A 24395-nucleotide genomic window follows, 5' to 3' on the forward strand; every position below is an offset into this window, starting at 1 on the left:
ATCCTAGAGCCTTTATTCTTTTAACTATATAACTATTTTTGACCAGCTGGTGTTATGTTTGGAGATGTTGCATCTATACTCTGCCAAATATCCTGGTAAAACCTGGAAAATGTGTCTAGCTTTTCTTTGAACATAGTTTTTCCCTCGTGACACTGCTCCCTACTGACTTCAGAGCCACAGATCCTTTCAGTTCAAATAACTAAGTTGTGCCAGGTAAAAAGAGCTTGGAAATGCAATTCCCAGGGGCAACTGCAATGAAAACTCCACACTGGAGCCACCTATTGTTTTCAGACACTCATGGATACCAAGTTTTCGTGTGTGTGTGTGTGTGTGTGTGTGTGTGTGTGTGTGTGTGTGTGTGTGTGTGTGTGTTTTCAATGATCCTAAAGCTCTAGCACAAAGGTTTTTCATCTTTTAATTTACATTTTTCAAAACAATTAAAACATTGAAATTTTTAAGTGGATGACTATAAAGTTCATAAAAAGACTGAATGAGAACTATAACCTAATATAACATGAAAAGGACTTGTTAAGGGTTTTCAAGCTGTTTCTCAGTGATTCCTTATAAAATAAAGATTTCTAGAAATGAAGAATAATTTGGGAAGAATAAATCACCACTGGTAGGAAAAAAGAGCTAAACTGGAGAGGTAGAAAAAGGTGATGCCAAAACACAACCTTACAAGGCTCCTAGCCAACATGCTAACGTCATCTACAGAGTAGTTTTATATTTATTCTACTTGCCTAAGTCTCTTGGGTCCCTTCTCTGGATAAAAACCTTTAACTAGTAAAGTGATTACAAATGAAATAAAGGCCACTAAAGTGACTACTATCCTCAGGGCTTTGAACCAATTGGGATAATGTGGCAAGAGAAAAAGTTCAGTGTGTAATGCTATCCCCAAACCTATTATTACTGTGACTATAGCTTCACTGAGTCTTTCAGAAATAAAGAACGCAAGCCATGAAAACACAACAGGAGCTGTACTATTAGCTAAATTGAGGAAGTCTGGTTTGGCTGGACTACCTTGTGGCAGAGTAAAACCCCATCTGATCCCTCCCAAGAAAGATAGGAAACTGGCTCCATAAGCCATCTGAGTAAAAGCTAATATGGGAATATAAGTCTTTGTCATCACCATGACCAGTGGTGGAGCAATGAAGGGGATTAGTCCTGCCAGAGTTACGTATAATGCTGGCTTTGGGCTGTCAGGCAGGTAACTGATGGTTTGTGGTGGCCTGGCTGGAAGTACTGCTTGCTCTTGCTTCTTCTTAAAGCTGCATGGGGAAGTGTGATAATATTGTGTCTTGCTCATACACACTGGAAATGATGAGACAAGCCAAGGCCTTGGAAACAAAGGGGAAAAGTTCTGCTGGAGGCCTGTTTTGAGAGAAAATGTTTCTATTCTCCTTCTGACTCCTAGTCTGATTGTGGAAGGGTACTTCAGCATCTATAGGGAAAACAGAACGAGAAGACAAAAAACAGATTTTAAAAAAGGAAATCATCAAATGTTTTAGTCCCAATCTGAGACAATATAAAAACAAACCGCCTGCTTTCTGTTAGCACATCGAACTTAAAGAAAGGTTGGACTACAGGATGATGTTATTATTGCTGGCAAAGACTAATTAAACAGCTATACAACATGCAAAAGAAACTACTGAATAGAAACCAGTGATATATTTTGGCCTACCACTAAACTTATCCCATGAAAGAAATATCTGAAGGAGGAACAGCTAAAGACTAGGTCTTCAGTTTTTGGCATTCTAAACTGCCTCTTCTATTTATAAATTGCAAAAGAAGCAGCACTAATTACTGTGGAAATGCTATTTTATGTAGAGAAAATTAAGCTTTAGACACTGCATAATTTTCATAGCTTCATGCCTTTCTACATATGTCTGCCTAGAATTCTAGATTACCATTTTTCTATCTAGGGAACTTATCTTTAAAAATTCGGCTTGAAGCTTTCTCCAATCTGATGTAATCCTCCTATAAGTACCATATACACACTTCCATCATAATTCTCACAGTGAATTAAAATCATGTGTTTACTTGTCTGTCTCAGTAGACTTGAGAGCCAGGACCATATATTTTTCTTTGCCTTAAAAAAAAAAAAAAAATCCCCAGTGCCTTTCATGGTACATGGCCAAAGCAATAACCTCTCTTGCTGATTCTGTGCTTTAGTGAGTAGATTCCATACTTCAACAGTTAAGCAGATCAACATTAACTCAAAAAATGTTGGATTAAAGAAAAAAATGAAAGTTATTTAAGAATCTTGGTGGTTACTCAAAATGCTAGGAATGATTCCATCTTGAGGCTTTTTTTTTCCTTTTTGTCTAGAATGTTCTTCCCTGAGGTACCTGCATGGCTCATTGCCTCACTTCTGACCACCCTATTTATAAATGCAATCCTTAAGTCTACTGTCCCTATTCCCCTTCCCTGCTCTATAGTTCTCTACAGCACTTACCACTTGACATATTAGATGTCACATATATATTTTACTCTTCCCCCGATCAACCAGAATATAAGAGGGTAAGGATTTTTGTCTTCTTTTTCACTATTGCCTAGCCAAGCAATGCCTGGAAAGTAATGCTCAAATATTTGCTGAATAAACCAACCTTTGAAGATGCTCGAGAAAACTTCTGGATGAAGTGAACCATAGTGGGCCCCATTGAAAGTCTTGCTTAGGAAGATGCCACACAGTTCTGATTAACGTATTTTTATAGCTCAGTGGAACATCTGAATCAGAAGCATGTTGCTGTGTACAAAACAAGATGTCATTTAATTTTCTTCACTTTATACATAAGTTTTAAAAAGTAGTAATTCGGGATAATTTCTTCCATATAACAGTTCCTTTGAAAACAATAATTAATGTTTTCAAAATATCAGTAACATTAAGTAAATAGATCCTTTTCTTCTCTGAACCATTCTTTTAGCTTTTGCTGTTTGGTGTAACAGAAAGAGTAATGCACAGAGACAACAGATCTGGATTTTTACAAATGCCTCCATCATTTCCCAGCTGTGTGACCTTGGGTAAATTGCTTCCTTGAAGTGCCAGCTTTCTTATCTTTAACACTGAAAGTCATAGCTTGTCTGGTCTATTAGTTATCTATTTTGGGACTTAGCTTAAAGTAATGATAGTAGCAATCAATACAATTAGCTGTGAATCAGGCATTGTAACTATGTAATTACTGTAACTATTGAATAACCTCATCAACTTGGTGTTGAAAGGCAGTAATAGCCTGTTAAGTTAGAGTGCAGACTTTGGAGTCAAACAATCTGGGTTGGAATCCTGGCTCCACCACGTATTAGCTATGTGACTTTGGACAAATTATTTAACCTGGCTATGGTGCAGTTCACTCACCTATAAGGCTTATGATAACTACGTAGGGTCGTTGTAAAAATTAAGTAAGTTAATACATGTAAAAAGCTGAGAACTGTCCCTAACACAAAGTAGGCACTCAAAAAATACTAGCTATTATTCCCACCTTACACAATGTAAGCAACCAGTAAGTGGCTGAGTGAGAGAGAATGTTATTAATCCAGATCTGTCATATTTACATAAGTCCCATTCTTAACCAAAAGAATAAGGTGTCTAAAAATCTAAAACCCACAGTTGCTGCTTAATTTAAAAACGTAGTGAACTAATTTCTTGATTACAGATCTTAGGGCTGGTTCAAGAAATCCTGTACACCAGCCCGTCAATGTCTTCATTCTGTATATATGTATAAGGAAGCAAGTAGGGAGTTAAGTTATCCCGGGTCTCTGAATAGATGTTAGATGACACCCACATCCACCTACTGACTCCCAGACACACATACCTGCAGGGCCCACACACTCACCTTTGTTCAAAATCACCTTCGTAAGGGATTTCAAAAAGCTCAACGCTCCCTCAACCTTCCAAACTCCCTAGGCACTGTGACATGTGCTTTCCAGCTCAAGAGTATTAAAGAAAAAAGTGACAGCCTAAAGGCCGGGGACGGCAACTGGTGAGGGGGTTAAGGACAAAGACCCAAGGGTTAATCCGCTCAATTTGGGTGAGAACGCTCAATATTTCCACTGCGCCAAATAAAAGAGTTGCAAACTGCAAGCCTTAGAGCAGACATCAGAGAAAAGGGGACGCAAAGATCCCCGGGAAACTTTGCCCAATAGTACCCGCGGCCTCAGTTTACTCTGAAGCCTTGGTGCCCCCCTTTCCCAACCTGCACCTGTGACAACAGCCCTACTACTCACCTGCCAGCGTCGCGCGGGGAGCTTGAAAGCTGAATTGCAAGAACAGCTTGGTACTGCGGGAAAGCACTTCCGGCAAGTGGGGTTAGATAGCCCTCCCCACTTCCTGAGAGCCGAAAAAAATGAGTCCGGGTGCAGACTTGACCAGTGCTAACTGGTTCCTACAGGGGAAAATCTTAGTTCTAGTGGAAGCCAGCTTTTGAAGTCTGTAGGGTACCTGAACGGTCCTTGCCTTTGTATTCCCGGTTTCCCAGCCAGCAGAATCTGCCTCGCAGAGTTCGGGAAGGTAGAGTGCAACTACTGAAACCATCTCAGAGTGATGGTGGTGGAGGAAGGTAGGAGAGATTTGGAGTCTAGGCCAAATATGACTTGGCCAAATTGCTTGCCGTCTCAGGAACTCATTTTTTACTTTGCATAACAACAGGGTTTCTAGGAGCGACGGGGCGTATCTCACGCCTCATTAAGGTCCTGAACTAATACTATTTAAGAAAAAACAAAAAACTGTTTTCACTTCATTTTCTCTGCTGCTAACTAGAAACTTCGTTAAGAAATAAACAGCACAAGGGGCAGGACTTTCATTTCCATGAAGGGTGTGAGGCTAAGAGCCTTTAGGGTGACCCGGAAGTTAGATTCCTTCTGTCACCCTCCGCTTTGTTTGTGGGCTTTGTGACCTTGAGCAAGTCCCTTCCCTTCTCTGGGACTCCATTTCACAGTCTATCAAAGGAAACACCATCAGGCAATTTGCGCGTTTATCTGAAAACAACAGAAACGCTAGCCAGTTCCTCCATTCCTCAGGATTCTATGTAGTCTAGCTTCCTGGTTGCCGACCGTCACATGGTTTAGCCTCCCGTGCAGAATGGGCTCAGAGAATTCTTCCTAGTAGTAACACCTTCTAGTCGTGACAGGCTTTCACTTTTGTTTCCTTCTCTGCCATGGCAGCGCCACCCCTTCCCGTTGTGCGATACCCAATGAGACTTTGGGCCGGAGAAACAGCTTATCCGCCCTGGCACAGGAGCAGGCTCCGGCCAGAAATCCGCCCAACGCTGGGGCAGGGGCGTGTCGCCAGCGGTCGGGCGGAACTACCACTCCCAGCGGGTAGCGCGTCGGGAACAGTCGCGCAGGCCTCCAGATCCCGGCCGTGCGGCCCGTTGGGGGCTGGAGTCTTAACGGCGCGTGCACGTGAAGGAAGGAAGGAGCCGAAGGTGGGAAGGGGTCGGAAAACACACGAGTCTACGAAACCGGTTTGTTAGTACTTGTAGAGGTAGTTTGGAGATGCGTGCTTGCCGAGAGGTGGGGTGTGGGAGGGTGCAGAATGAAGGGGCGGGGAAAAACGGGTACACACATACCCACCCACCCACTCATTCACACGCGCCCAGGCCCTAGTGTCAGGAGAGGGGATGTGAAGCGGAGTACCAAACCCAGCTGGTCTCCGCCTCTGAGGCGGTGCGAGGAAAGGCAAAGTGTTCAACTCTGCAGAGGGGCGGGGGTTGACCATGCGCCGCCTCGAGCCGCAGTGGAGGGAGCTGGGGGCAGGGCAGGGAATAACCGCCGTTCTCGCGGCTAAACGTTGGCAGCTTGGGGCGTCGGGCGGGTCACCAGAATAGGGCTCACGCGCGTGCGCGTGCGCCCTTGTGGGCGGTGCGAGAGGGTGGGCGTGTGTGAGGCGGGGTCAGATTAGGGGAGGGCCGGACTGGTCGTCGCTCCTCCCCCTCCACCCGCTCTGCCCCTCCTGGGCCGTGTGGGCCGGGCAGCCATTTTGGGAAGAGCTTTGTTATGGTTGTGGGCTCTACACCTCTGCCGGATCAGGAAGCTGGGGACGCACCCTCAGACGCCCCGACTGGTCCCTAGCTGTAGCCCCGCCGCTGCCCGGTGAGTGGGAGTTCCGGACGACGGGGCGGTAGGGGATCTTGAGTGGTCCGGCGCAGGGCTCCGCCCGGTGCCTGACGGGCCGGCTGTTGAAACAAGTTGAAGAAGGCTCTCACACAGGTGGTTGGGTGTAGGTTGGGCCGGGGACCGGGAGCAGAGCTCACGGGTCGTGTGGTTCGGACGGGGCACCTTCCCCCGCGCGTGGAGCTTTGCACATGAGCGTCGCCGCGACTCTGCCGGAGCGCTCCTAGTTCAACTTTGGTCTTCGGGTCGGAACGCTCACCTGCGGCTCTCTGGCTCCTCTCCAGGCGTTCCGGCTTGTTGGTGGTTGAATAGCTTGGTTTACGGGTTTTTTTCTCCTTCTTGAATTAGAGCCAAGGGCTTTTGTTTTCCAATGATGGAAAGTCTAAGGGAAAAAAGCGTGTAAGTCAAATGTGGGGTATCTGAGGGGAAAAGAAGAGCTTTAACCCCCCACGCCTGTTCCCAGCGTTCCGGTTCCCCCTGGTAGCGAGGTGTTTTCGTTGATTTAGATTGTTTATCCAGCACCTACTGACCCCTCCCTCCCTGGAAACAAAAAAGGCTGGTCGATCTTGAAGTGTTTTAGTGAGGATTTTTTTCTGTTTTACATCTACCTCTCCCCACCCCCGTGAAATTCAAAAGAAAGGCTGAATCTAAAATGGCTGTAGCTTGGGGAAGTGCCCTGAGCTTGGTAACTTAAATACGTTAACATGTCTTAAATTCTTAGTTGTTTTTCCTACGGGGACAACAGCTGGATCTTTCATCTTTTTGCAGTTTGTGTCTTATGTTGAAGAGTCTTCGCTAGGTGAAAACAAAGGTGAGGCTAAAGTAGTTTGCTTACTCCGAAAGTTTACATAAGAGTGGGTGCGGTTTGGGTGGGTTTTTTTTGGTAGTTGCTTATAGTTTTGAAATTGTGCTGTGGTGTTAATTTTATCAGCCAAGTTCGTGCTTTGAGATTGGTTTGCCATATTTGTTGAAATACTTGCTCTTAACTTTGATATTTATAGCTTATCTGGAATAAACAAAGTTTATGGTGGCTCATGTTTTAGTTTAGTAATAGAAGTCACATTCTTTGTAAATCCCTTCCAAAAGTAAAGTGATTGGTAGTCTTCAGTACACTTAGATTTATAGTTCGGTCATTGCTGGCCTTTTCTAAGGTCTTTTATGTGTAATGCTTGAAAGAGAATCAGAGTGCTGTTAAGTTTGGGACATTTATTAGAAAAGTGTAAGACAACAAGTGAAAACATTTTAGATTTGGAGTGTCTGATTGTTGTACCCTTTCAAACAAAAGGCTGTCTTTTTGTTTGCTGACTTTTTTTTTTTTGAAACCTTTAGATCCAGAAGTTTAGCGGAAAACAAAAAGGCATAGAATGGAAACCAAAAACAGTTAACTTCAGTATTTGGGAAGATGCTTGAGTTTCAATCTGTCTAAAAGATAAAATAATAAAATGCTAATTGTGAATGAGAAGTTTGGAATTAATAGTAAAATAAAGTGTCATCTTCCTTCCCTAGGGAGTCAGTTTCAATTTACCTTTCTACATTCTTTCAATACAAAAGTTTACTTTTGTCAACTCCCCTAGGATTTGTTGTTCTTAAATTATTTTGGTGGTTTTACAGGACAAAAGTGCTTTATAGAAATTACAAGTCAGTTGCTTTGTGTTTTGCTGTTGTTGACTACTGGACCTGTAAACTTGGGTGAGACCTTACTCTGATTTTTTTTTCAGGATACTCAAAACAGTTTGTACATATTGATATAAGTATTCTTTCAGTTGATTCTGAATAGTATCTTATCAGAGCTCTTGAAATTTGGTGGTGGTGGTAGGGTGTTAGGAAGCCATTTTTCTTTTGAATGAATTCCATCTTACCAGTTTTCTCGTCAGTGGCTGTTTAGTAGCTTGGCTGAGGAGAGCACATGCAACCATTTTAATAAGTTTGGAATGACAAGAAATCTGGGACACATTTCTGCTTATAATTCATTTTTAAATGCTTAAAGATAAAACCTACAATTCTGAATCATACTTCAGCAGATTGCATATCTTTGTTTTATGATTCAGTGTATATGCACTTAGTAATAACTCTAATGTACCAGAGGCTGACAGTTGCTCGAAGTGCTTTATATTTATTAACTTGTTTATTTCCATCAGATAGATATTGTTTTATCCCCATTTTTTAGTTAAGGAAAATAAGTTCAGAGATTCATCCAGCTAGTAGGTCACAGACCCTGTATTTAAACCTAAGCAATCTGTTTCCAAGTCACTGTGCTTAGCCATTATGGTTGCTACCTTTAACCATGAAAATAAAAATAAGACTATTGGAAAGGTGAGACACAACAGTTTTTTAAATATCCCAACTGAAAAAGTAGTTCATGGAAAAGGCAAATTTTGGTGTATGTATTTATGGTTTTTCAAATAATGGGTGGGATGGGATATCTAGGTGATACATAGAAAACATGCTACTTCATAACTGACTATAGTTGCCATTGTCTGCAATTTGATATGTGGTTATGCTGAGAGCTAGCTGACCAAGTCACTTCAAAATCAGGCTCTGATTTTTATTTCCCACTGAAGTCTGCTCAAAACAAAACTGGCTATAATCAAACTTGAAAAATAGTTCAGTGAGATGAGCTGAACTTCTTTTGTCCACAGGTATATATCTTAACTAATGAGGTAAAATATTGCTAATGTTATGTAAATTGAATTTTTGTACGTGGTTTAAAATATACGAGGCAAATATTTAAAGGAGTCTAATAGTTGTTTTTCTTTACTAAAGCAAATAAGGAGCCTTTGGGACTTCCTGGAGGTCCAGTGGTTAAGACTTCACTTCCATTGCAGGGGGCGTGGCTTCGATCTCTGGTTGGGGAACTAAGATTCTGCATCCCACATAGGGCGGCCAAAAATAAATAAATAAATAAATCATTTTTAAAATAAATGATAATCAGCCTTTAATTGATCTGTTGGAAAAATTATTTTTCAGACAAAATGGTTCAAACTTCTTTTAAGAAAGTTTCTTATAAGAAATGCTAGAGGCTGTACTATTGTACTGTTGTTCCTGCCTGTTAAGGAGTAGGAATACCTAGATGACTATAAAACATTCCTGCCCCACCCCCAGAACTTAGTAGTTTAACAGATAAGCACAAAAATATTCACAGGATAACAACACAGAAAGCTATCATTCTTAAGGGAGTTGATTTTTTAACATACTCATTAAGCTTACCTTCCTTTTCTGTAATAAAACTACTTTGCCATATATCAGTCAGATGTCAGGCTAGAGAATCACCAGCATGAACAAAGTTTTAGTGCACTTTTCTGAGCAGCAGGTCTGTTTATGTTGAACAAGTTTGTTGTTTGTTTTTTTTTAAAGAAAAAATTGAATTAATTTAAGTTTGGCTATTCTTTATATTGCAGACTCCTGTTTCTGCTGATTATATGTTTAAATTTCATTATATAAAAAAGTTCTCTTCTGAATTACTGCTATCCTTGAAGTTTACAAGTATGTTGAAAAGTTGGTTTGGGGGTTCTTTGGTTAGTTAATTAAAAGGTAGAGCTATTCCAGTGTTCCAGCTATGTGTTTATGAATTATTAACTGTGCTTTTTAATTAATCTTACCAGGTATGGTGGAAGGATAGTGGGAACCATTTATTGTGGGCTTCATAAGCTAGAGACTTGTAACAGAGTCCAATCATTATTCCTTAAAACACTTGTTTAACATACTTGATATTAACCCTTCTATAAGTGGGTGTACAGAGGATCCAAGAAGTTAAGTGGTTTATATAACATAGTGAGATGTGGGGACTCAGCTTTCTCCGATTCCAAAGCTGGGTTTTCACCACATCATGGTAGAGAGATAGCATGGTACGATAATTAAGGGCAGCAGCATTATAGCCTGGGTTTGAACCTCTGCGTTGCCACTTACAGCTTTGAGACCTTGGTGGAGTTTTAGTAAGATTTCTGCCTGTTTCTTTCTCTGTTAAATGGGGATAATAGTACCTTCTCATAGGGTTTCTGTGGTAAACAAATGAAATAATATTTGTAGAGTTTTTAATACAATGCCTGTCCATTGTAAGCACTTCATAATTGTCAAGTAAATTGTTTGAAATTGTCTTTAATGAACATCCTTTTACCAGTTGAGTGAAATTCTGTGAAATCTGAACAGATTGTTGGACGTGGACTTTTAGGTTTTTGTTTTTCCTTTTCTAGATATTTTCTGTTGACGTCTCTTGTTTATTTGAATCAGGATCCAGGTCCCACACATGGTAGTTGACTGATATTCTTTCAAGCCTCTTAGTTTGTATGTTTCTTCTGTTTTTTTTTCCTTGCACTTTGTTGAAGAAACCAGGTCATTTGTCCTGCAGTTTCCCACATTCTAGATTTTCCTGATTTCCAGTAAATTGGTAGTTTTTTTTTTCTGGTTTGTTCAGTGATTCTCATCTATATCATTTTCTCACAATTTCTCTATTGAGCAGCATAGAATAATTGTATGAGTTATTTATCCTCCTTCAGTCTGCTTGTAAAATGGAGTGTTCGGTTTGGTCCTGTGCCCAATTCAGTGTTAACTTTTCTAGGTAGTTTGTTTCCTGTCCTTTTTTTTCCTACATAGTATATATTTGTTGTATTATAAAATTGAGTTAAGTATGCTGGGTTTGTAGTGGTTTTGTTTTCTTGTTTTGGTTACTAGTGAATAGTTTCCTCAGCGTATTTGGTCAGAAAATTTCTCAAAACTGCATTTTTTTTACCTGTTGTTTATCCCCCCACCCCCCAACTATTAATAAGCATTTTATTCTTAACACTTATGGAGTACTCACTATAGACCAGACACTTGGATTTTTTTGTTTTCCCTGGGAAAAATATCCAGGCACTATTCTTAACACTTTGCATATATTCACTCATTTAATCATCAACTTTCCAACAATCTCCAAATTACAGGTAATGATTTGAAGCAAAAAGAGGTGCCCAACGTTGTGTATGGAAAATTTTAGAGGCTCTGAATGACATTGATTTCCTGGAGAGAGGATTTACTTTTCTGTTGGCAGCTACATAAAGTATGGGAATTGATCCCCCCCGCCAAGAAAAAAAGAGGTGAAGTGACTTCTCCAAAGTCACACAGCTAGTACATGGCAGAGCCAACTAGATCCAGAGTCTGCTCTTCTAACTTAAAAGTAATGTTTGGATTAGAAGCACAGTTTATTCTTGAGAAGAGATTTTTAGATATGCTTGTAAGTAAAATGTGCTTGAAGTAAAACGTAGGTTTCGTAATATAGTAGTCACTACTATTAAATGTTTCAATTATAAAAGACAGTATAGTTTTTTAAAAGTGACAAATAGCCTATTTACTTATATTCATAGGAAATTGAAGCCTTTCACAGTCAGCACAGCTGCAGATATTTGATAAAAGTTATCACTACTTGAATGACTTGTCTGTAGTGTAGTTGATACAGTGACTTTTGATTTTTGTGCGGAGGGGGGTGCGGACATGCCACTCGGTTTGTGGGATTTTAGTTTCCTAACCAGGGATTGAACCCGGGCCCTCCGCATTGAGAGCATGGAGTCCTAACCACTGGACCGCCAGGGAAGTCCCAGATAGTAGTGACTTTTGGAGCAAATACTATAAAAAACATTTTTGCTGTTTTTAAAATCGTATAGTTTCAGATACTTTTCATAAATCTAATCCACTTAGTTATCTGAATCTCACAGCCAGAATTTAATGTGTCAGTTTGCATCAGGTGATAAATGTACTTTTGTAACATACTATGCTTATTTGGAACTGTTGTGATTTAAGTAAATTTCATTTCTGTTAGTGGGATAGGTATGGTTGCAGCAGGTGCTTGTCCCCTTTAAATAACAAAATATTGGAAAGGCGATAACTACCTGAGAAAGTTTATAAATTTTAGTCTTCAAAAATTTTATACTTTATGAAATTAGTTTCAGGAAATGTTTTTTGAAACTGAATTCATTTTCAAAATGTTTTTTGAAAATGACTTGGAAGAAGGCACAATGATTAAAGTTTATTACTAATGGGAAGACTGGCAAGATGCCTGTGTTGGACATTCTACTAATTGGGCTTTAAGGTTATCCTTTGTTGTTTCTTTTGTCTGTTTACCATTTTAAGCCTGTTCCAGTATTGCCTTTTTGTGAATCTTAGTGGGAGAGGAAGCTGGAAAGGACATGTAACTCGTAACTTGTATGCATGCACACATATGCTTTCTGCCCCTGGTAGCTGTGCCCCAAGCTGTGCCTATCAAATACACTTGACTGGGGACTTGAATCTGGAGTGAGAGAGATACAAAGGAGCAAGGACAGTTTAGAATTAATTCTATTGTCTGGTGGCAGTGGCAGAGCTAGCTAGTGGGCAGTTTCCTGAGAGACTTCCTGTGATGTGACCTTGGTTGGTGGTTTTGACTGCTTAGCTTTACTTGAATTTTTACAGGTTTGACAAATCATTCATTTTTTGAACTCCCAATATCCTACTGATAAATTTCCTTTTCTGCTTAATCTACCTAAATACAGTTTATTTTTTTCAACCAAGGGCCCTGATTTGTAAAATTGACTAATATAATTTGCTCCTTCTAAAAGATTCAGTTACTGCCTTTGTTTAGGGTGATCTCCTAACTCATGAAGTAAAAACACTTCCATGAATGTCTTTTTTAAAGACAAACTTAGAGAAGAATTTTTCCTTTTATCCACTCCCAATTCTTAAAAGCAGTAGTTCTCAACCTTTTAAAATATATCTGAGGTAAGGCCTGGGCACCATTAGTTTATTAAAGCTCCCCATGTAATTCTGTCTTTAAGTAATTCTTTTATTATTACAAAAACAGTGTTGTGATGTGTAGATAATTAGAGTATACAGATATGCGAAAATAAAAACTTGACATTCCTATCATTCAGAAGTCACCACTGTTAACAACTTTTGGTGCATTTTTTCCCCAGATCTTTCTCTAAGCACATATGTGTAGGCTTTTATTTTTATTTTACGAAAATGAGATCAGTTTACAACTTGGCTTTTTTTGTCCAGTGATGCCTACAGTCCATGTTCATTTCCTCTAGTATGCAGGTTCTATTATTCAAATTTCCCCAGCTGATCCAGAAAAATGTTTGTTACCGCTGGCTGGCTATCCAAACTGTTGATAGTATCTAAACTAGGACCTTTTCACATATAACACTTTGTTTGGGGAATTCCCTGGCAGTCCAGTGGTTAGAACTCAGTGCTTTCACTGCATGGCCCGGACTCAATCCCTGGTTCGGGAACTAAGATCCCGCAAGCCTCGCAGCAATCAATCAATCCCACTTGTTTAATTTCTTTTTGTCTCTTTTTTTTTTTTTTTTTTTTTTTTTTTTTTGGCTGCTTTGGGTCAGTCGTTGCTGTGCGCAGGCTTTCTCTATTTGCAGTGATCAGGGGCTACTCTTCGTTGTTGTGCGCGGGCTTCTCTTTGCGGTGGCTTCTCTCGTTGTGGAGCATTGCCTCTAGGTGCACAGGCTTCAGTAGTTGTGGCTCACAGGTTCTAGAGCGCAGGCTCAGTTGTTGTGGCACATGGGCTTAGTTGCTCCACAGCATGTGGGATCTTCCCGGACCAGGGCTCAAACCCGTGTCCCCTGTATTGGCAGGTGGATTCTTAACCACTGTGCCACCAGGGGAGCCCTCTTTTTGTCTCTTTAGTCTAGCTTAGTCCTTATTTTTCAGTGACACTGACTTTGAGACTGGACTGGTTATCCTGAGAATGCTTCTGTACAGTTGCATTCTTGTGGTATCTCTTAGTTCGTTCTTTTCGTTCATGTATTTTTCTCTAAAGTTTACAGCTAAAAGCTTGATGGATTTATATGTAAATACTTTGGCGAGAATACATCATAATTCTATCTCATTTTGCATCATGTCATAAAGCACATAATACCTGGTTGACCTACTTTAGTAATGCTAAGGTTGATCCTTGGATTAAGGTAGTAATAGCTGGGTCCATACATTAAACAGTAAGATTTCCCCCCTTGCAGCAAGAAATTAATTTGGGTGGTGCTACTTTGTACTGCGTTCCCAGTTTCTTACCAGTCATTGGCCTAATTTTTTTAAAGACAGCTTTATTGAGATAGAATTTACATAACATAAAATTCACCCACTTTACATGTACAATTTAATGGTTTTTTTTTAGTTTATTCACAGAGTTGTACAACCATTGCTACTATCTAGTTTTAGAACATTTTCATCACCCCAAAAAGAAATTCCATAACCGTTAGCACTCACCTCCTCAACCCTAGGCAGCCATTAATCTCCTTTCTGTCTCTGTGGATTTGCCTATTCTGGACATTACCTATAAATAGAATTATACGGTATGTGATCTTTTGTGTCTGGCTTCCTTCACTTAGCATAATGCTTTTAATGTTCATACCTGTTTTAGTATGTTTCGGTACTTTTTTTTTGCCACATAGTATTTTGTTGTATGGTTATACCACATTTTGTTTTTCCATTCATCAGTTGATGGGCATTTGGATTGTTACCTCTTTGCAGCTGTTATTAATAATGCTGCTGGGACTTCCCTGGTGGACACAGTGGTTAAGACTCCATGCTCCCAATGCAGGGGGCCCAGGTTCGATCCCCAGTCAGGGAACTAGATCCCTTGTGCCACAAGGAAGATCCCGCACGCCGCAACTAAGACACAGTGCAGCCAAATAAATGAATAAATAAAAAATAATGCTGCTGTGAACATTCATGTCTAAGTTTTTGTGTTGATGTATGTTTACATCTTTCTCGGATCTTTCTAGGAGTAGAATTGCTGGGTCATAGGGTTAACTTTTTAAGAAACTATTTTCTGAAGTGATCTTATTATTATACATTCCCACCAGTAGTCAGTGTATGATGGTGTCATTTTCTCCACATCCTCAGCAGCACCTGTTATTGTCTGCCTTTTGATTATAACCATCCTAGTGGGTGTGAAATGGTATCTTATTGTGGGTTTGATTTGCATTTCCCTCATGGCTAATGATGTTAAGCATCTTTTCCTGTACTTATTGGTCTGTTGTGTATCTTGAGAGAAATGTCTGTTCCTTTGCCCACTTTATTTATTTATTTATTTATTTATTTATTTATTTATTTATTGTTGCTGTGTTGGGTCTTCGTTCCTGCAAGTGGGCTTTCTCTAGTTGCCGCAAGCGGGGGCTACTCTTCATTGCGGTACGCGGGCGTCTCATTGCGGTGGCTTCTCTTGTTATGGAGCGCGGGCTCTAGGCACGTGGGCCTCAGTAGTTGTGGCTCGCAGCCTCTAGAGCGCAGGCTCAGTAGCTGTGACGCACGGGCCTTGTTGCTCTGCGGCATGTGGAATCTTCCTGGACCAGGGCTTGAACCCGTGTCCCCTGCATTGGCAGGTGGATTCTTAACCACTGCGCCACTGGGGAAGTCCCTTTGCCCACTTTTTAATTGGGTTACCTTTTTATTCTTGAATTGTACAGGTTATTTTTTTTTAATTGAGTTGTAATCAACATACATCTTATTAGTTTCAGGTGTATATGATAATAATTTGATAATTATAGCATATATTGTAAAATAATCAACACAGTAAGTCTTGTTAACATGTGTCGCCATATAGTTACAGAAATTTTTTTTCTTGTGATAAGAACTTTTAAGAACTTCTTTCTTAGCAACTTTGAAATATCCACTACAGTATAATTAACTATAGTCACCATGCTACACCTTACATCCTCATAGCTTATTTATTTTATAACCGGAAGTTTGTACCTTTTGACCCCCCCTTCACCTATTAAGCCCACCCCTCCCCACCTCTGGCAACCACCAGTCTCTTCTCTGTTAATGAGCTTGGTGTTTTTTTAGATTGCACATATAAATGAGATCATATGGTGTTTTGTCTTTCTCTGTCTTATTTCACTTAGTATAGTACCCTCAATGTTCATCCATATTATTGCAAATGGCAAGAATTCATTCTTTCTTATAGCTGAATAATATTCCAGTGTGTGTGTGTCTGTGTGTGTATGTGTACATACACACCACATTTTCTTTATCCATTTATCCATCAGTGGACACTTCCTATATCTTGGCTATTCTAATAATGTTTCAGTGAACGTGGGAGTGCATATATCTTTTCAAGTTAGTGTTTTCCTTTCCTTTGGATAAACACCCTGAAGTAGAATTGCTGGATCATATGTTAATTCTATTTTTAAATTTTTGAGAAATCTCCATACTGTTTCGCATAGTGGCTGCACCAGTTTACATTCACACCAACAGTGCACAGGGATTCCCTTTTCTCTACATCCTCGCCAGTACTTATTTCTTGTCTTTTTGATAATAGCTATTCTAACAGGTGTGAGGTGATATCTCATTGTGATTTTATTTTGAATACAGTTCCCTTATCAGATATACGATGTGCAGATCTTTTCTCTTAGTCTGGGTTGTCCTTTCACTTCCTTCATGGTGTCCTTTGGAGCACAAACGTTTTGACGATGAAGTCTAATTTACCGTTGCCTAAGCTAAAATCACTCCTGTGTTTACTTTAGCTGTTACACTAAGGCCTTTGATCCACTTGGAGTTAATTTTTGTGTGTGGTGTAAGATATGGTCCACATTCTTTGTTGTTGCGAGTGGACATCCAGTGATTGTGGCACCATCTTTTGAAAAGAAAGACCATTTTTTTCCCATTGATATATCTCGGCTTCTTTGTTGAAAATCAGTTGGCCATACTTACTAGTTTTATTTCTGGGTTCTTGGTTCTGCTCCATTAATCTCTATGTCTATCCTTATGCCAGTGTGCAGAATTGAAGGCCTTTATATATTCCTTTTTAATTGCATGTCTTTGTGTCTTTCATCCAGAATTTGGTATTGATAATACACTTGCATTTTTAAATAATTTTGCTTTATATGACTATATCCCAAAACTAATATTGTTATTCATTTTTTGAAACCTTATATGGTATCGTATAGTTTTCAATTTTTACAACTTTTTTATTCTGCTTTGTGAGAGTCACCCATTTTGCTTATACATATATCTAATGTAATTATTTCCTGCTGTACAGCATTGTACACATATACCACAATTTAATCAGTCTATTGGTGGACATTTAGGTAATTTAGTTTTTTGTCTACTGTATACAATTCTGTAGCAAACATTCTTATATATTTTGTCTTACCTTCATGTATTTTTAAGATTGGTGGGTCACAGCAGTCCCACTACTGGACATATACCCTGAGAAAATCATAATTCAAAAAGAGTTATGTACCACAATGTTCATTGCAGCACTAGTTACAATAGCCAGGACATGGAAGCAACCTAAGTGTCCATCAACAGATGAATGAATAAAGAAGATATGGCACATATATACAATGGAATATTACTCAGCCATAAAAAGAAATGAAATTGAGTCATTTGTAGTGAGGTGGGTGGACCTAGAGTCTGTCATACAGAGTGAAGTAAGTCAGAGAAAAACAAATACCATATGCTAACACATATATATGGAATCTAAAAAAAAAAAATGGTTCTGAAGAACCTAGGAGCAGGGCAGGAGTAAAGATGCAGACATAGAGAATGGACTTGAGGACACGGGGATGGGGAAGGGTAAGCTGGGACAAAGTGAGAGGGTGGCATTGACATATATATACTACCAAATGTAAAATAGCTAGCTGGTGGGAAGGAGCCACATAGCACAGGGAGATCAGCTCAGTGCTTTGTGGGATATGGGGATATATGTATATGTATAGCTGATTTACTTTGTTATACAGCAGAAACTAACACAACATTGTAAAGCAATTATACTACAATAAAGATGTTAAAAAGAAATTCAGAAAACAAAAAAGAAAGATTGGTGGGTCATAGGGGTTTCACAGCTTGAACTTTGTATTTGTCAAACTGTTTTCCAAAATGGTTGTACAAGTTTACGCTCACACCAGCAATATATGAGAATTCCCTGTTGCTTTATATTTTTATCAGCACTTGATAGTTTCAGGACTTGTTTTTGCCAGTTTGGTGGGTGTGGAATAGTATCTCATAATTTTACTCAGGTTTTAAAAGTATGTATGAGTTTGTGAGTGATTCAGAGTAATGTTTTCTTAACAGAAAGAACTGTAGTGGAAGAAATCTTAAAGGTATATTATATCCTCTTTTGGTTCATTGAAAGACGTGACCAAATTTCATAGCCTTTAGAAGTTCTTAGGTACACATTAATCTCCTGAAATTAAAATAAATAACAAGGTAGAATATGGCTTTGGGCTCTTTTCTGTGATGAAGTATCAGTGTGAAGGTTAAAAATAAACTTGAGCAAGGCACCAGTAACCCTGGAGTTCTTATTGAGGACTTGGGAGGGAAACTGATGCACAGTTAGGAAATGAGTATAGATTACTGTAGGGTTCCTCAGTCCTTTAGAGGCAGTGATTTAAAACTAAGTAATAGGGCTTGGACGCGGGTTTGTGCCCCGGTCCGGGAGGATCCCACATGCCGCGGAGCGGCCGGGCCCGTGGGCCATGGCTGCTGAGCCTGCGCATCCGGAGCCTGTGCTCCGCAATGAGAGAGGCCACAACAGTGAGAGGCCCGCGTACTGCAAAAACAAACAAACAAACAAACAAAACTAAGTAATATTCTTTTCAAATCATGAGATTTGGAAAGGAAATTTTAGGGCCAGTGAATATCTGAATTTATCCAGAGTTAATAATCTTGGACTCTGCAGTTAAAGGAATAAAGAATGTTCAAAGAGAGCTCTTAGGAACAGTTAAAGGAGATACTAATTGATAGAGTTGTCAACATCTCTTAAAGAAATTATTACTTGGGACTTCCCTGGTGGCGCAGTGGTTAAGCATCCGCCTGCCAGCGCAGGGGACACGGGTTCGATCCCTGGTCCAGGAAGAGCCCACATGCCACGGAGCAACTATGCCCGAGCGCCACAACTACTCAGCCTGCGCTCTAGAGCCCATGCGCCCCCAACTACTGAGCCCGCGTGCTCTAGGGCCCGTGCTGTGCAGCAAGAGAAGCCACCTCAATGAGAAGCCTGTGCACCGCAACGAAAAGTAGCCCCCACTCACCACAACTAAAAGTCCACACGCAGCAACAAAGACCCAACGCAGCCAAAAATAAATAAAATTTAGGGGAAAAAAAGAAATTATTACTTTTGGTCATCCTGTCTGTAGTAAGAGATTACCCCACTTGCTATTAATTTAATCCCTGCCAAGCATAGGGGAAATAAATATGTAAACAGGTAAATATAATGCATTGTGATGGATGCTTGAGTATAGTTATGTGCATGATTTAATGCTTCATGAAGTAGAAATTCCATGTGAGAACTGAAGACCTGAAAATGAATGAGATGGTGAAGAGATTCCAAAGAAACAAAAGTGCTGCATCAAAGCTTTTAGGTAGCCGTTATATTTACAGAGCAAAAGAAAAGAGAAAAGAAGTAATTAAGGGTAAGAAGACCACCAGGATATCTTGATGCAATGGTTGCCACTCTTGCTGCTCCCTGACAAAGATTATACCGGCGCTTTGTGAATATTATCAATATAAGGATGCCAACTTTCCTCTTTCCCTCCCTTCCTTCCTTCCAAACATGAGTTGTCCTTTTTCTCAAGATTTTCTTTTACGGCATTATTGCCTTTTCTCTTATGAAATGATAGTATTAGGATATATTTTTTTAATGTTCTACTTATCCAAATAAAATTGCCAACCTGTATCAGCCCTTGAAACATATTTTGAAATTTTATAGTTGATGCAGTCCAAGTCTGCAAACTACTGCTCTAATGATGTAATGTCATGGAAACCAGGAGAAGGATTTTAAGATAGGATTGGCCGAGGAACATGTAAACAGTGTAAGCCATTGTGGGTGGTGATTCATAAGTTACTGACCTTTAAGAGTATATTGGTCAGGGTTCTTTGTTGTAGAAAACTGAAATGTTTAGAAGCATGGTTTTGTGTGTTCTTCTACCGCAATCAGCTTCATGGGTGATGAACGGCATAAGCAACAGTTGGATTTAACTGAGGTGGGACTTTTGGGAGTTGGGTACAGGTCATGGAGAGAAGAGCCAGAGTTGAGGGAGTTACAGTGATGGATTGAGTAATTTAAACTACAGAACTCTGCAGACTAGTCTCACTTTAAATTCATGATAACTTACAAGTGTGAACCCTTATTGTGCTGGGAAACTACGATATCTCCTTTTTCATTGACTCTGCAGCTCCCATTTCATACCCTAACTCTCCTCAAACCTGTAACTCCCTCCTTTCCCTCACCTACCCATTGTCACTCTTAGCTGAAGACTTTTTACTTTGAGAAGATAAAAGCAATCAGAATAGACATTCTAAGCTCTCATTGCAGCAGTACTCAGGTACTCTGCCTTCCCAACTGTCACCATAAACAAAGTATGTGCAAACCTACTGAAAGCTGATCTCTGCTGATGCATCAGATCCCTCTCCTCTTCACCTCCTTAAGAATATTGTTTCAGCAGTTTTCTGCATCATCAGCTGCTTCAGTTTTTTCTTCTTTACTGGGTCATTCCCATCAGTGTACCAAAAACAGTTCTTTCTTTTGACCACACATCTCTTTCTAGCCACTACCCCATTTCTTGGTTCTGTAGCAACACTCTTCAAAAGAATTTTCTGTACTTGCAGTCTACAATTCCTTCCTTTTAAACACCCCAAACCAGGCTCTCACTACTGCCCTTATCCAACATGGTCACTGAGAACTTCCACGTTGCTAAATCCAGTGGTCAGTTCTCAGTCTTCCATCTCATTTAATGGCCTTTGATATAGCTGGTCATTCCTACTTTCTTGAAATACATTTCTGCTGCTTAGCTTGAGTCCCCACACTTTCTAAAGTTATAATACACCAAAGTTCCTCTCTGTCTACATTCATTTCTTTGGTGATCTCATCTAGGTCCATGGATTTAAGTGAAATTTCTGTTTCTAGTGTATACCTCTACCATGAACTGTAAATTCATATCTGGCTGCCTACTTAACATCTCCACTTAGATGTCTGATAGGCACTGAAAAGTTAACATGTTCGAAAAGAGTTTCTTTGTCATTATTTGTGGAATCTACAAATTAGTAGAATTCCTAAGAGTTTAGCAAAATGGCTTGATGTGATTTATACCAATAGTAAACGGTATTATCATTTAAAGGAAATGACACAATCGCATAAAAAAATAAAGTATTTAGGAGTAAGCCTACGAAAAAAAGTATGTAAGGTCTTTAGGGAGAAATATTTTAAATTTTATTCAAAGATGTTAAAGAATACTTAAGTCGGATATTGACCATGCTTATGATTTAGAAGATTTATCATAAAAACATTCTCCTGGGGCTTCCCTGGTGGCGCAGTGGTTGAGAGTCCGCCTGCCGATGCAGGGGACACGGGTTCGTGCCCCGGTCCAGGAAGATCCCACATGCCGCGGAGCGGCTGGGCCTGTGAGCCATGGCCGCTGAGCCTGCGCGTCCGGAGCCTGTGCTCTGCAACGGGAGAGGCCACAACAGTGAGAGGCCCGTGTACCAAAAAAAAAAAAAAAAAAAATTCTCCTGTATTGATCTAGATTGGTTCATTGGTATTCCAAGCAGTGTCATAACGGCCTCATATCCCCAGTTTGACGTGCTTGTTTTAAATTTTATATGAACGGGCAGAGTGCCAAAATAACCAAGGCCTTTAATGTGTATGTTTGTGGGGAGGCTTTGCCGTACTATATACCAAGATATTATTATAAAGCCATAATTTAGTTAAGACACACATGGTTGTAGTATAGGAATAGACAAATAGACCAATGGAACAGAAGTCTGGAAACAGACCCATACATATATAGAAACAATTTATAATTGAGCTGGCCTTTGGGCAGGGGTGTGTGGCTTATAGGATCTCAGTTCCTCGACCAGGGATTGCACCCAGGCCAGGGCAGTGAAAGCCCGGAATCCTAACCACTAGGCCACCAGGGGACTCCCTGAGCTGGCTTTATAAATCAGTGGAGAAAGAATGATTTGGGACAATTAGTTACTCACGTGGTAAAAAATGAAATTGGACCTGGACCTCATACCGGATACAAATCAGTTCCAACTGATTGATGTCTTAAATGTGAAAGGCAAAACTATAAAACTAAGAAGATAATATAGGTAACTTCTTTGAATCTTAGAGAAGAAAGGCTTTTATACATTAGATGCAAAAATACACATCATAGGTACTTCCCTGGCAGTCCAGTGGTTAAGACTCCACGCTTCTACTGCAGGGGGCACGGGTTTGATCCTTGGTTGGGGAACTAAAATCCCACATACTATGTGACATGGCTGGAAAAAAAAATCATAAAGGAAATGATCAACAGCTTTGACTACATTTTTTAAAAAATTTTATTGTAGTGTAGTTGATTTACAATGTTGTGTTAGTTTCAGGCGTATCAACTACATTTAAAGTAAGAACTTGTGTTCATCAAAAAAATAAAAAACCACGGGGACTTCCCTAGTGGTCCAGTGGGTAAAACACCATGCTCCCAATGCAGGGGGCGGGACCCAGGTTTGATTCCCTGGCCGGGGAACTAGATCCCGCATGCCGCAACTAAGACCAGGCGCAGCCTAAATAAAATCAACAAACTAATTAATTAATATTAAAAAATGTATTTTTTAAAAAACCATGAAGTTGGAAAAGATATATGCAACACTATAATCAGAGGATTGGGGTCTATTGTATTCTCTTATTTCAGATAAGAAAAAGATCAGCTACCAAAAGAATGGCAAAATGATAAGAATAGATGTTTTACCAAAAAACGAAACACAAAGAGATGATAAATAGATTAAATGATGTAAACAAAGACTGCGGTAAGTCATCATTTTATACCCACCAGCAGAGCAGAGAATAACTGGCCATACCTAACTTTGTGAGGGTGTGGAGCATATGGAAATCTAAAAATAACCACTGCCGGTGGTGTAAACTGGTGACCTGATTGGAAAGCAATTTGGCATTACCTTGTGAATTTGAAGATGTAGTACCTATTAGCAATTCCTTCATTTATTTATGCATTCATTCAGCAAATATTTATTGAGTACCAACTATACAAGACAGTGTTCTTTGTGCCTTGGTTCAATGGGAGACAGTTAAAAATAAATTATTTAGATGATCGTTGCTATAGGAAAATGTTACTTAACAGAATGAAAATAGTTCAATATCATGTCACTTCCTGTTTTTCACTTTTATGGACATAAGTTCCAAAAATGCTACATATGGTTTTTTACATCAGTGCCACTCAGTTCTTTTAATCCTTTTAGAGTTACTTACCAAAAATCATTAATCAAAACTTATTTTTATGATCTATTAGCTGAGAACTAGGTTACATCCTTTTTCAATTCTGTGGTATACACAGATTGTAAACTACCTAATTTATGAGATGATGTTACCTAGTCATTGAATTTCTCACTTTGTAGGCGATATGCCAAAAGCCTTTATCAAAGAAGGCTTGTCAAATGCCTAAATTATATCTATTACTTTTGTATTTAAAGGCACTTTTTTTATGGAGCCAAAATTAAACAAGATTGGCTAAAAATTAGACACTGCATATTTTGGAGTTTTCCCACAGGTTATTTTAAAAAATATTAGAGCCAAACCTCAGTGGCATTATTAGAGGTAACTTTTGAATTGTTGTGTGTAGTATAGATGGAATAGAAATTTCATTTCATGGTTGAAGGTTATGCTTTTGACAGAAGTAAAATGGCATGTCAACATCTGAAAGGGAGAAATTATTTGAATTGAAAGAAGATTTTTTGTTTAGTTTTTGTTTTGCTGTTTATAAGTTTAGGCCATTATATCCTAGATTGCATTTCAAGAACATTCGTATTACATAATATGTAGATGTAGGTGTTCTGTTGGGGTTTTTTTGTTTTGTTTTTTTGCAGTACGCGGGCCTCTTACTGTTGTGGCCTCTCCCGTTGCGGAGCACAGGCTCCGGACGCACAGGCTCAGTGGCCATGGCTCACAGGCCCAGCCGCTCCACGGCATGTGGGATCCTCCCAGACCGGGGCACAAACCCGTGTCCCCTGCATCGGCAGGCGGACTCTCAACCACTGCGCCACCAGGGAAGCCCGTTGTTCTGTTTTTAAGAGTGCGATTTATTTTGCTAGGAACTTTGTTTTAAGCAGTAGAACTCTTAAAGAGTCTTCGTAAATTAATCAAATATAAGTAGATGGTAGGAATGAGTAAATGTGCAGTGAAATACTGTTGTATGACAGTGCACAAATGAATATGGATTTTAGTATCGAATCTCTCAGCAAAAGTTAATTAAAATGTTTCTTCATGTCGAATAACTATTCAACAGAACGTAAGTCCCCAACATATGTGTATTCAAAGGTTTAGTGTTGATCTCTTG

General features: G+C 39.6%; 2 protein-coding genes across 6 annotated transcripts in view; one reads left to right on the top strand and one right to left on the bottom strand.

Moving 5' to 3' along the window:
• Positions 1-395: 395 nt before the first annotated feature.
• Positions 396-4386, bottom strand: TMEM69 (transmembrane protein 69). The gene is made up of 3 exons (XM_033416553.2): positions 4222-4386; positions 2607-2746; positions 396-1441 (listed from the first exon to the last, which is right to left on the bottom strand). Exons 2-3 carry the CDS (start codon positions 2658-2660, stop codon positions 728-730), a joined length of 768 nt encoding a protein of 255 aa, XP_033272444.1. The 5' UTR covers positions 2661-2746; positions 4222-4386; the 3' UTR covers positions 396-727.
• A 26-nt stretch (positions 4387-4412) lies between these two features.
• Positions 4413-24395, top strand: part of GPBP1L1 (GC-rich promoter binding protein 1 like 1) — a 55098-nt gene continuing 35115 nt past the window's right edge. For 2 of the 5 annotated variants that reach the window (XM_049701199.1, XM_033416549.2), the window contains exon 1: positions 5929-6087. The gene's annotated coding sequence lies outside the window, so the exon portion shown is untranslated. Of the gene's footprint in view, positions 4554-5285; positions 5460-5928; positions 6088-24395 lie in introns of those variants that run through there. The other 3 variants (XM_033416551.2, XM_033416552.2, XM_033416550.2) reach the window with 3 other exon arrangements.

This window comes from Orcinus orca, chromosome 1 (assembly GCF_937001465.1).
Source record: "Orcinus orca chromosome 1, mOrcOrc1.1, whole genome shotgun sequence".
Classification (NCBI taxonomy): Eukaryota; Metazoa; Chordata; class Mammalia; order Artiodactyla; family Delphinidae; genus Orcinus; species Orcinus orca.